The sequence below is a fragment of the Ananas comosus genome, linkage group 7 (genome assembly GCF_001540865.1).
Source record: "Ananas comosus cultivar F153 linkage group 7, ASM154086v1, whole genome shotgun sequence".
Lineage (NCBI taxonomy): Eukaryota > Viridiplantae > Streptophyta > Magnoliopsida > Poales > Bromeliaceae > Ananas > Ananas comosus.
In genome coordinates this window covers 13,800,992-13,813,043 of record NC_033627.1, presented here as the reverse complement: position 1 = coordinate 13,813,043, position 12,052 = coordinate 13,800,992, and the positions used below count along the sequence as shown (strand labels likewise).

Here is a 12,052-nt window from a genome sequence, read left to right as displayed (position 1 = left end):
TAGGAGTATCATATCCTGACCGCACATCCTTCATCAAGGGCCGAAATTAATAGCAAGCGGTTTGTACCATTAATAGTATAGTAACCCAATTCTATATATATAGGCTCGGGCTGCTATACTCTTACAAATATAGACACTTTTTTATGTACTTATAAATTTTTAGTTTGGTATGTGCGATTAGAATGATAGTGGTCCCCCAGATTGAGTGGGTGGTTCGTTGAATAGTATAATTTAATGGATGAAAATAGTCAAAAGATAGATCTAACGGTCGAAAACTTATGAGTATATATAAAGGGGTTTATACTCATAAAAATATATATAGTAAACAAACTCTATATATATATATATATATATATTATATATATATTATATATATATATATATAATATTATATTGATATTATATAAAATAATATATATTATGTATTTTAATTATATGTATATAGAATTTAGATTATTGGGCCCACAAAACCAAACTAACAAAATCCTACTCTAATTGCTCTCTTTCTCTCTTTTTCACTTTCTCGCGGAGTTGCTTTTCCTAATTTTTTTTAAGTATTATAATATCGTATTTTATGCATTCATTTTGTATATTAAACTATTAGATATTTTTTATATCAAATTTTAGATAATATTTTATAAAAATTAAACTATAGATTGCACGATGTTAAGAATTTCAAACAGCTCGTTTAGGGCTCGAGCTCGGCTCGTTTCCACCCCAACTAAAAAGTGGAGCTATTTACTTTGCCAGTTCTTTAGGAAGCTCCGGGGACGGAGCTATTGAGGGGCCCACAGTGGTCATGGCCCTTCTTAAATTTTTTAAAATTATATAAAAATTTTTTATAATAAAAATTAAAATATTATAAATTTTAATTTTAGGGGGCCAAATTAATTTTTTAATAAAATTTGTGTCTCAAATTTTTTTCGAATTTCTTGGTTCTTTCACTTCAACTCTTACAGTCTTATTCTTTTTTGAACATCTTGTTGTTATCAATAAATCTGACAAATTATTTTTTTTACTATTCGAGATTGAATTTTTTTTTCCATCAAATCTAAATTTTGGCCTTTCCCAATTTTAATTTCTGGCTTGGTCACTGGCTAGCTCCTTGATTTAAAACGTGTTCTAAAACTGGGAGCGGGGGAATCTAGGTTCGGTAGTATCTCTTGTTTTGAGTATATTTTTATATCTACTTAATTGTTTCTTACTTGATAAATTAATAAATAAATAAATAAATAGTATTTCATCCAACTAATTAAAAATATGCTACAAGAGTGAGTGAGTTGGTGACAGAACAAAAGGGAGCACTAAAACTAAAAGGAAACCAACTCTCCCAAGCAGTCTTATTTGGAAATAAACGCTATCTGTTTTATTTTTTTTTTTATTTGGAAATAAACGTAGCTGAAAATGTGAATAAATTAGGATTCAAATTTGAATTTCGGATACCAACCACCAAACTTTTTGCCACTTGCTTTAGAGAAGATCCGTGTCAACATGGAATCTTATTGAGAAAAGTTTTGAGTCTTATCCTTCCACCATCTCCTCAGTTTAAAAAGGCCATTGCAGTGCTATCCTTTTACTTGCACGCACATCTTTTATCTTTGAGTCTTAATCCCCACCATGTCTCCACCATCCCATGACCACCTCCTCCTCTCTCCTCCTACCAGAAAGAGTAGTTGGATGTGTAAGCTGTTCTTGTTCGCCGCTCTCGTCTCAGTAACCGGATTTGCTATCATTCATCACATTTCTATTTTAAATCCTATTCAGTTGTCCGATCTTTGTACCAACTCTCCTAATGCTAACGCTGCGTCCTGCAGCGCCATTGTCTCTGACGCTGCAGTCTCTACTGCCGCCGGTGATAATATTTCCCGGCCGCAATAGTGAATAAGTCGCTGTACCAGATGTTGCAGCAGCTGCTGTGTCCGACGTCCGTCTCCGAATCAACGAGCCGGAGCAGCAGTCAGCTCTCTCTGACTGCATGCAGCTGATGGACCTTTCGCGAGACCGGCTCGCGGCTGTCGCCGGAGGGGCGGCCCGCTGCAATGCTCGCACGTGGGTGAGCGCCGTGCTCACCAACTACGGCACGTGCCGCGACGGCCTCCGCAGGTCGGCGAAAGCCTCGGTGGGGCCACAATTGGAGTCCCTCAATGCCCTGGCCAGCGCCGCGCTCGCCGTTCTCAACGCCGTCTCCCCCGTCGCTGACGACGACGTCATCACGTTCAAGAAGTTCCCCTCGTGGCTGTCGCACCACGACCGGAAGATTCTAGAAGGTTCTGTGGCCGACGGAGGAATCCAGGCCGATGTGATCGTGGCAAAGGACGGGAGCGGGAAGTTTGCGACGGTGCAGGAGGCGGTGGATGCAGCACGGGACGGCAGGAAAAGCGCAAGGTACGTGATCTACGTAAAGAAAGGAGTGTACAAGGAGAACGTCAATATAGGAAAGACGAAGAAGAACGTGATGATCGTCGGCGACGGCAAGAGCGCGACGGTGATCACCGGGAGCCGCAACGTCATCGACGGCTCCACCACCTTCAACTCCGCCACATTAGGTAAAGACATAGAGACCAAGTTTAACTGTTATATTTTTGCTAAACTACCACCACTGTTTAATGCAGTTGGTTGACGTTAGAACTGTTGTTCAGCTGCTGTAGGCGATGGACTCATTCTCCAAGACCTCAAGATCGAGAACACAGCTGGGCCAAAGAAGCAGCAGGCAGTGGCCCTCCGCGTCGGCGCCGATAAGGCTGCTATCAACCCCTGCAGCATCGACAGCTATCAGGACACCCTCTACGCCCACTCCCTCTGCCAGTTCTACCGCGACAGCCACATATCCGGCACAATTGACTTCATCTTCGGCAATGCCGCCGTAGTGATCCAGAATTGTCAGATCATCGCGCGTAAGCCGTTACCGAACCAAGAAAACACGATCACCGCCCAAGGCCGCGAGGACCCGAACCAGAGCACCGCCACCTCCATCCAGAACTGCCAGGTGTTGCCCGGGCCGGACCTTTCGCCCGTCAAGAAGGCCATTCCGTCGTACCTCGGCCGGCCGTGGAAGGCGTATTCGAAGACGCTGTTCATGCAGTCGTTTATCGACGATCACATCGCCCCGAAAGGGTGGTTAGAGTGGAATGGCGACTTCGCATTGAAGACCCTGTTCTACGGGGAGTATCAGAACCGCGGGCCTGGGGCAGGGACCGCCGGGCGGGTGCGATGGCCACGGTATCACGTGATCACCGATCCGAACGTGGCGAAGGCCTTTACGGTGGCCGCGCTGATACAAGGTGGGTCTTGGTTGCCGGGGACGGGTGTTGCCTTTACTGAAGGTCTCTAGCTTCTTCTATCAAAAAAATTTTGAATAGTTGGTAGCCACATCGAATGGCTCGCATGAGCCATTCGATGTGGCTCGCAATGTACAATCACACAAGTTACACATAAAACACACAAGATCTAAAGCTGAGCTTCTATGTTAACACAATGCTGTAGTACTGGCCTATTGCATATCTAAGTAAAGTAAGTCCAAGATCATTACAAAGAATTGAATACAGAATTGAGGCATATTAACATAGAACTGGAAGTATAAAAAACCATGTTCAGAAAGGGATGGGAACCAAAATACAAAATCAGAGTAATTCTCTTATCACATCTGTTGCTGCAGTAAGTTTTCTTAGTTCTCAGAACTGGCAAAATCTACAAAAGAATGTAACCGTACGATATGCTACTCAACATGATTCATTCATAGTATGAATCTAATACATCCTGTGTCTCTCAAACAGAACAAAATTTAAGCCGCAGATAATGCAGGGCTCAAACAATCATACTCTCTATCCTACAAGTAGAGAGAAATGAATCCTCCAATTAGCACATAAAAAATTTGAACCCAAAAAATGTAGAACAAAAGAAAAGAATTTTAATGAGCTTAGTCCTCCAAGTGTAGCCCAGATTCCAACTACATTCCTAGAGTTCCAATTTGACAATTTACAAAGTTTTTACCAATCTATTGGATGATTTTACTTCTGTGCAAAATAAATTTTAGGGACTAAAAAATTATCAAATTGACGCTCTGAGGACACGATGCGGCGATTGAAATCGAGATCAAACTTTGGGATCTAAACTCATAATCAATGGAAAGAAAAGAAAAGAAAAGAAAATTAGAGGGAGAGAAGTTGGATAGGTGAGAACAATACCAACTAACACAAAATTTGTCTGACGAGCGGCGCGAAATAAGATTTGACCTCTTCATCACCCCACACCAACCCATCCCACCATTCTAGGCTGCAGCGGATCTCCTGCAGCTCCCTCGCGTCCAATTCGATCTTCTTCAGCTTCGGGCACTCGACAATGGTGAGCTTCTCCAGTGCGGGGAAGGCCAGCAAAGTCCGACTGTCGCTGAAGCTCTTGAAGTTCGGGAGACGGTTGAGGTGCAGCTCTTTGAGAGCAGGGAACGCCGCGACAACCCTTGGCTCTTCTCCGTCCGCTTCGCCGTCGACGGCATCTTCGAAAGTAATGAGTTGCTCCAATCCGATACAGAGCCAAACGTCCAGGGAGGTGAGGTGCTGCACACACCCACCTTTGTAGATGATCTTAGCCTTTTGCAGGCCTTGAAGGATGATACTCTGCAGGCTAGGGAGAATAGGCAATTCATCATCTATGAAGCTCCCTCTTCCCTGATAGTTGACACTTTGTAGGCTGGGAAGAGCGGGCATCTCGTCACCGTCTTTGCTCCCATCAATGACCACCTCCTCCAGATCCCCACAACCCACGATCCACACCCTCTTCAATCCATTCATGTTCCTCCAGAGATCACTGGAGGGCAACTGGATCCTCGTCAAGCCGCCGCACCCCTTCATGAGCAGGTTCCGCATCGAGCCGGCGAGCCGGTGCGAGCGCGAGAGCCGCTGCAGGGCGTCGACCGTCTGAATCGTGATGTCCAGCGCCTTCAGCCGCCGCAGCCCCTCGAGCTCCTGGAGCTCGACGCCGGTCCCTGCGGTCCCGACCTTCCAGTCCCCGTAGCTCAGATCCATGTACAGCACCTGCAGCATCGCCAGGCTGCCGATCACCCCGCTCGCGATCGTCGCGAGGGGCATGTTGGAGAGGAGCAGAAACCGCAAGTTCACCAGCGCTCCCAGCTCCTGCGGCAGCGACCGGATGTTCGTGTTGTAGAGGTCGAGGTACTGCAGGCCGGATAAGGCGCTGAGCCCCGACGGCAGTTCGCCGATCGAAGTGTGCGAGAGATCGAGAACGCGCAGCGACGGCATGAACCGGAAGAAGCCGTCGCAGATCCTCTCCAACGCGGGGTTCCCCTGCAGCATCAGAGTCTTCAGACTGGGGCTGTTCGGCGTCTCGTACAGCTCGTGAATGTTGTTCCGCATGAGCGAAATCCGCTCGGCCTCGCCCCAGTTCTCGGCCCCGGGAGCCTCCTTGAGTCCGATCCCGGCGCGGACGAGCCACTTGGTCTCCTTGGCCCCGAACTCGGAGGCGATCCACAGCGCCATGGCGCGGATCATCGGGTGCATCTTGATGTGATCCTCGTCGTCCCCTCTCTCCAGCAGGGAGGCCGTCTTCAGCACCCCGAGCAGGTCGTGGCCCTTGTTGTAGATCTCGTCCATCTCGGTGTAGAGGTCGTCGATGAACCCCTCGCCGATGCAGTACCCGATGATCCACTCCTTGTAGATCGAGAACTCCTCCGGGAACAGGGAGCAGTACAGCAGGCAGGTCCGGAGCTTGTCGTTCTGGAGGTTGTCGTAGCTGTGCTTGAGGTGGCGGAGGAGGTCGCCCTCCATGCCGAGGAGCTGCCAGGGCGCGATCCGGAGGACGGTGATGGCGTGCTTCCACTCCTTGGCGGTCCGCTTGCTGGCCATGGCGCGGCCGACGGTGATCAGCGCCAGCGGCAGCCCCCCGCACTTGGCCGCCAGCTCCTCCGCGTGCCGCCGGATCTCGGGATTCGACCGCACCAGCGCCTCCCCGACCTTCTCCTGGAACAGCTCCCACGCCTCGCCCCAGGGCAGGCAGTCCACCTTGATCTTCCGCCGCACGTCCATCCGGTCGCACACGTCCTCGATGCGGGTGGTCAGGATGATCTTGCTCCTGGACCGCTGCTTCGGCACCGGCACTCCCAGCATCCGGAGGTTGAGCGGCTCCCACAGGTCGTCCAGCAGGAGCACGAAGTTCATCTTGCTCAGCACCTTGTACAGCACCACGGCGCGCTCCTTGGGCGACTTCCGGTCCCAGGACAGCCCGAGGCGGTCGCCGATGACCTTCTGGATCTCGTCCAGGTCGAAGTCCCTGCTGACCTCGATGTAGATGGCGACGTTCACGTCGGCGGCGCCCGCGAGGAACTCGTTGTGGAACTTGTTCAGCAGCGCCGTCTTGCCGACGCCGGCCATGCCGTGGATGCCGACGATGCCGACGTCGTCGTCGCCGACGACGCAGGCGCGCAGCTGCTCCAGCAGGTGCGACATGCCGACCGCCGGCACCGTCGGCATCTCCTCGAAGCGGACGTGCACCAGGTCGTCGGCGACCTTCTGGAACGCGCCCTTGTCCTTCCAGTTCCGCGCCTCCGCCAGGGTCTCGTCGGCCAGCTTGCTCAGCTGGTACGTCGACCACATCGATATCCCCGCCGCCTGCTCCGGCGGCGCCCGCGCCCGCTCCTGGTACTCCTCCTCGATCCTCGCCGCGTGCTCCTCCAGCGCCGCCACGCTCTCCAGCCACCACTTCACCTGCACGCACCGCAAAGTTTCAAATATCTCTATTCCCTGCATGCATGCATGCATGCACCTGCACCTGCCTGAGCTGTCAGAGAACGGTGTTTTAATATTTTGATGTTACGTGCCTGGCTGGTGGGCTCCATGCCCTGGCGCTCGGCGGCGTCGACCATGCGCTTGACGTCGTCGCGCTTGCTCTTGAGCTCGTTCATCTCGTCGGCCAGCGCCGCGACGTAGTCGCCGCACGACGCGACGTAGCCGAACGAGCGCGCGAAGAAGTCCTTCAGCGGCCGGAACACGTTGTCGATGATCGACGCCACGAACTCCATATTGGCTTGGCCGATCAAGGAGCTCGATCTAAGCAGAAGAAGAGTTAGAAGGAATTAATCAAACTGTTAAGCAGTGTCTGTGTGGGAGGAGGAGGATATACGGAGATAACATAGAGGAGAATTTGTCAAGTTATGCAAAATTTGTTGAGAAACGAAGAGGAAGAAGAAGGGGAAGAAGATGAAGAAGAAGAAGAAGAAGCAAGAAGGGGGAAGAAACGGGGATATTGTTGGGGTTATTTTTTTATTCATTTAAGAATTGGAAGAAATTAGAGGAGACTTGAAAGTAACTGAGGAAGGTGGGATGTGTGTTTCTCTTTTTTCCTTTTTTTTTTTCCTCTCATTTTAATACAAAAGTAGTGCTATGAGTACTCTCATATGCACCTCACAGCAGGGTAAAATGTTTGACATTTCAAAATATCAGTACAAGTGTAATTTTAGTATAATTAGTAAAAATGAAAAAATAAAACACTTTGGATTTATATATACTTTAATTATTAGCACAATCCTAGAAAAGTAACAATAAATTGTCTGAATGATATAGTTTTGTAAAAATAAACCATTTTTTGGAGAGGGTTATGTTGCAGATGATTTACTATCATTTTCAATGAAGTTCTCTTGATAAGTTTGGACCATTTTGTCAAAAAAAAAAAAAAAAGTTAAACCTTACTTTTTATTGATAAAATTTTAGAAAATTTAAACCATTTATTCTATTTTGGACCATTTAGTGTGGAATCTCTTTTTATTCTATTTTGGGGTACATTATTGAGTACCCATAGTATCAATCTTATTTTATAGGTTTACAAGGACTGTGGTGGGGACAACACCTATGGTTAAAAATTTTCTTTAAGGCTGGACAAAAAACAAGTGATCAGGGATTGGAAAAAAAAAAAACAAAAATTGCAAACAAGTCCCTTCATACTTTGCTAATTATACTCTTAGGTTTATAAATTAAACAAAAATTACATATAGACCTTTTAGAAGAAGTTTTTATGAAACAACCGTTGTACTCTAAAAGCTTAAGCTGTTAGAGAATGGTGTTTAAACATTTTTGTATTTAACACTCCCCGCTCGAGACTTTTTAGTCGGCCCATGACGTGGGCTTGAATTAAATAGGAGGAAATTAATATACTAGGAGCCTGGCGTGACTCGAACTCAGGACCTCCTGCTCTGATACCATGTGAAACAACCGTTGTACTCTAAAAGCTTAACAATTTTAACGACCCTACCCGCTAGCAACAATAACTCGTTGAGCCCAAACCACTGGCCCAAAATGCTTAAGCCAAGTTATTACTATTAGCGTGTAGGTCTCATATAAACTGATTGAAATTAGTATCCCATATGATGTGGGACTATTGGTGCGTTACAAACTCCCCCTGTTTAAACCCTGACGTCCTCGTCGGGTCCAAACCAGATCATAGAGTCCAAACCAGATCATAGACAGACAGACCAGGACCATTACCAGCCGATGTCAGATTCTAGAGGTGGCTCCTGCAGGTTCAAGAGGTGGCTCCCACCAAATCCGTTGGTGTAGCACTTTGTCTGGCTAGTATTCGGCTCTGATACCATATGAAACAACCGTTGTACTCTAAAAGCTTAAGCATAATATTTTTATATTTAACACTCCCCCTCACGTCTGGGCTTAAGACTTTTTTAGTCGGCCCATGACGTGGGCTTGAATTAAATGGGAGAAAATTAATATGCTAGGAGCCTGGCGTGACTCGAACTCAGGACCTCCTACTCTGATACCATGTGAAACAACCGTTGTACTCTAAAAGCTTAAGCTGTTAGAGAACGGTGTTTAAATATTTTTATATTTAACACTCCCCCTCACGTATCTGGACTCCAGACTTTTTAATCGGCCCATGACGTGGGCTTGAATTAAATGGGAGGAAATTAATATGCTAGGAGCCTGGCATGACTCGAACTCAGGACCTCCTGCTCTGATACCATGTGAAACAACCGTTGTACTCTAAAAGCTTAAGCTGTTAGAGAACGGTGTTTAAACATTTTTATATTTAACAGTTTTTAGTTTGATGAAATTAAAAAAAAATAAAAGAAAATATTTCAGGTAGGGCATTTATAAAAGTGCTTCAGTTTTGATCAGCCCAGATATGTTCTCCACAAATGTTTACATGTGAGGTTATGGACTCAGCTTTTATTTTTAATTATGGGTTTGGTTGGGACGCACGTTGTTCGATGAGCATTAATTAATCTGAGGAGGAAAATAATTGCTTATATATGCCTAAACATAATTCTCAATCTATAATCTATAATATCAGGTCACACGTCTTCTTAATTATGATCTCAGATTCCAAAGATTATTTAAAAAACAAAAGATTGTAACACCTCATACTATGTACTTTTGAGTTAAGTAAATATTAATAATGCTGGATACAGCTAAGTTTAATAAGCTGGATAAAATAGAACAAGATATTGTTGTAAAGTGTGAAATAACAGCTTCACCCTTACAAACTTGTAAGAGTTTGACAAAATTTAAACTCAGATTTTCTTTTTTATTTGAATTAAGAATTTTCTGTTCTTATACTACGTACATGTACGATCACTATTTCTCTCTATAATTTTTTTAAAAGAAAATATCATGTTTCGATATCATATACTCCATGAATACTTAGAAACATTTCATATCGAGAAATAACAAATTAAGCGGTGTGGTAATGGAGAGAGAACGAAGCAAGGCGAATTCGAAGGGGAAGAAGATCAAGAAGCAGTTGGTGTGGGCAGATGAGGACCATGAGGTTGGGGAGGCTCTAGCGAAGGTGGGTGGGGACATTGATGGAAAGAAAAGCACTCTACCTACCCGGGGAGATGGACAAGATTTATTACTTGAGAGAGTTAATGGACTTCTAAGAGGCAAGCCTTCATCTCGAGCAGACGCGGCGGACGAGGAGATCGAAGCTGCTTCGAAGGATTTGAGAAGCCAGGGTGAAGACAAAGGGACTTTGCATGCTTTCGGCAAGAGAACTGACATCGAGCAAAGGAAGGGAGTTAATGTCGATCGCCGAGACGGAAAGACGGGCTGCTTCCCGACTCAGGACAGGGGGAAGGGCGACGCAGGTTGGAAGGTGGGGATAGTAACTCCACCTGCGGCACTCGAGCGACCTTTAAAGAGGTGCTGCTGCGGAGGGGGAGGCCAGCCCATCCACACCCTGTCAAACCACCCAAGAAACTTTGTGTTCCCCAGGGGCATTCGTCAAAGCGACTCGCCAGGGCGTGTTTTCGGTGCTTGGCTACGGATCATCTAGTAGCTGATTGCCGGGATCCAGTTAGGTGCCGGAACTGTCGAAGATCTGGTCATCGTGCATTCTAGTGCTTACGTAAGAAGGACTACAAGGTGATCGACGGCATGTATCGGCCTTACCAGCGTCGGGGAGGCCCGGGTCGGATCCCGGCGACGAAGGTTTTCGTCCCTTACACAGAGGAGTACCTCCGCCGGCAGGAGTTACGCCGCAACGTGATACTCGCAGATGTCTTGCGCCCTGCAAATCTCGGCCTGGATCCTGTGTCCACTATCAAAAATGCGATGGCGCGAAGGTTTGGGGGGTACACTGATGACTTTGCAGTTGCTCGGTACAGGGAGAGGGACTTTGCCATCTTCTTGCCGGAGTGGGTCTCTGCTGCTGATCTTCTTAAGAGAGAAGTGCTATCTTTAGGCGACTTCTGGCTGCGATGCTACCCGTGGGGGAGCACTGGAATGCCCAGCCGCATCGGGCGAGGTATCGAGCATGGATTCGACTGATTAATCTCCCCTTTGAATGCTGGACCATCCCAAGGGTGGCGGCGATCGTAGGGGGGTTCGGCCGGTTCGTGAAGGCGGACGCAGTCTCCAGAGCCACTACGGATTTGCAGGCGTTTCGTTGTCAGGTTGCTCTCGATTCGCTGCTCGAGGTTCCTCAAAACTTGTCCATTGTGTTGGGCGAGGAACGCTTCGCCGTCATGACCTACCTTGAGAGTTGGGAGAGGATCGACGACTGAGGGGCAGATCCGGGCAGTGGGGAGAAGGTGAGCGGCGGACGCTGGGGGCTCGATCACCACCAGCTGGTTGGGCGAGTCGTCGGATAGAGCGGGTCAGGGGCGGAACTATGAAGCTGGGTGACGGTAATCGCCCGACCTGGGGACGGAAGGANGGTTGCTCTCGATTCGCTGCTCGAGGTTCCTCAAAACTTGTCCATTGTGTTGGGCGAGGAACGCTTCGCCGTCATGACCTACCTTGAGAGTTGGGTGGAGAACTACCACAGCCGCCACAGCCGCCACAGCACGGACCAGCGGGAGGGGAGATTGATGAAGATTACGCTGACAACGCCCATCACCACGGCGGTGAGGAGGAACAGGAGGACGCGGAAGATGAGATGGAAGCGGGAGAGAGCGAGGTGGAGGAAGTGGTTGCATCGCGAGAGGCTCGTCCATCCCCACCCGATCCGGTGAGCCGCCGGACTCAGAGACTGAGGGGCAGATCCGGGCAGTGGGGAGAAGGTGAGCGGCGGACGCTGGGGGCTCGATCACCACCAGCTGGTTGGGCGAGTCGTCGGATAGAGCGGGTCAGGGGCGGAACTATGAAGCTGGGTGACGGTAATCGCCCGACCTGGGGACGGAAGGAGACGAAGGGCGGAGATGACCGAGAGGTGGCTGGGACGAAGGTGCGCGGCGGACGTCGATGGCACGTAACGATCTCCGGTGGCGACAATCAAAGGGTGGTGAGCGGTGGTGGGAGTCCCGAGACATCCCAAAGGGCGGCGAAGCTACCGAGACTGAAGCTCGTGCAGGCAACGGCGAACCTGAAAAAGAATTGCTCTAATCTGGTATTGCGTAGGGAGGAAGCCTTGGGGAAGTCACCTTCCCATTCTCTGTCTAGAAGCTCCTCCACCTCCTTTACTACGAGATGGATGCCTAGGGAAGTGGGTAATTTCAAAGTGGGTTTGGAACCCAAAGTCTTGCCAGGACTTAACCATTCCTTAGGAGTTGCATTGATGATGGCTGAGAGGTCTACTAGGCCTTTAATGATGG

The 12,052-nt window shown here is 48.3% G+C and overlaps 2 protein-coding genes across 3 annotated transcripts; one reads left to right on the top strand and one right to left on the bottom strand.

The window, feature by feature from the left end:
* LOC109712682 (pectinesterase-like) lies at positions 1,899-3,337 on the top strand (the record flags this gene model as incomplete). The annotated part of the gene is given in 2 exon segments (XM_020236410.1): positions 1,899-2,546; positions 2,640-3,337. Coding segments are annotated over 2 exon segments (1,340 nt in total), but the record flags the coding sequence as incomplete, so codon positions are not given.
* Positions 3,558-7,394, bottom strand: LOC109712681 (disease resistance protein RPS2-like). 2 transcript variants are annotated; one of them, XM_020236409.1, is made up of 3 exons: positions 6,830-7,394; positions 4,185-6,716; positions 3,558-3,826 (listed from the first exon to the last, which is right to left on the bottom strand). In XM_020236409.1, exons 1-2 carry the CDS (start codon positions 7,028-7,030, stop codon positions 4,188-4,190), a joined length of 2,730 nt encoding a protein of 909 aa, XP_020091998.1. In that variant the 5' UTR covers positions 7,031-7,394; the 3' UTR covers positions 3,558-3,826; positions 4,185-4,187. The 2 variants fall into 2 exon arrangements, with proteins under 2 accessions (XP_020091998.1, XP_020091997.1); XM_020236408.1 differs by having other exon boundaries at positions 3,564-6,716.

Bases quoted from the DNA above. Each gene is read 5' to 3' on its own strand.
- LOC109712681 (XM_020236409.1), bottom strand. From the start codon at position 7,030: ATGGAGTTCGTGGCGTCGATCATCGACAACGTGTTCCGGCCGCTGAAG. The intron at 6,717-6,829 runs GCACGTAACATC...CGGTGCGTGCAG, and splicing joins GCATGGAGCCCACCAGCCAG to GTGAAGTGGTGGCTGGAGAG.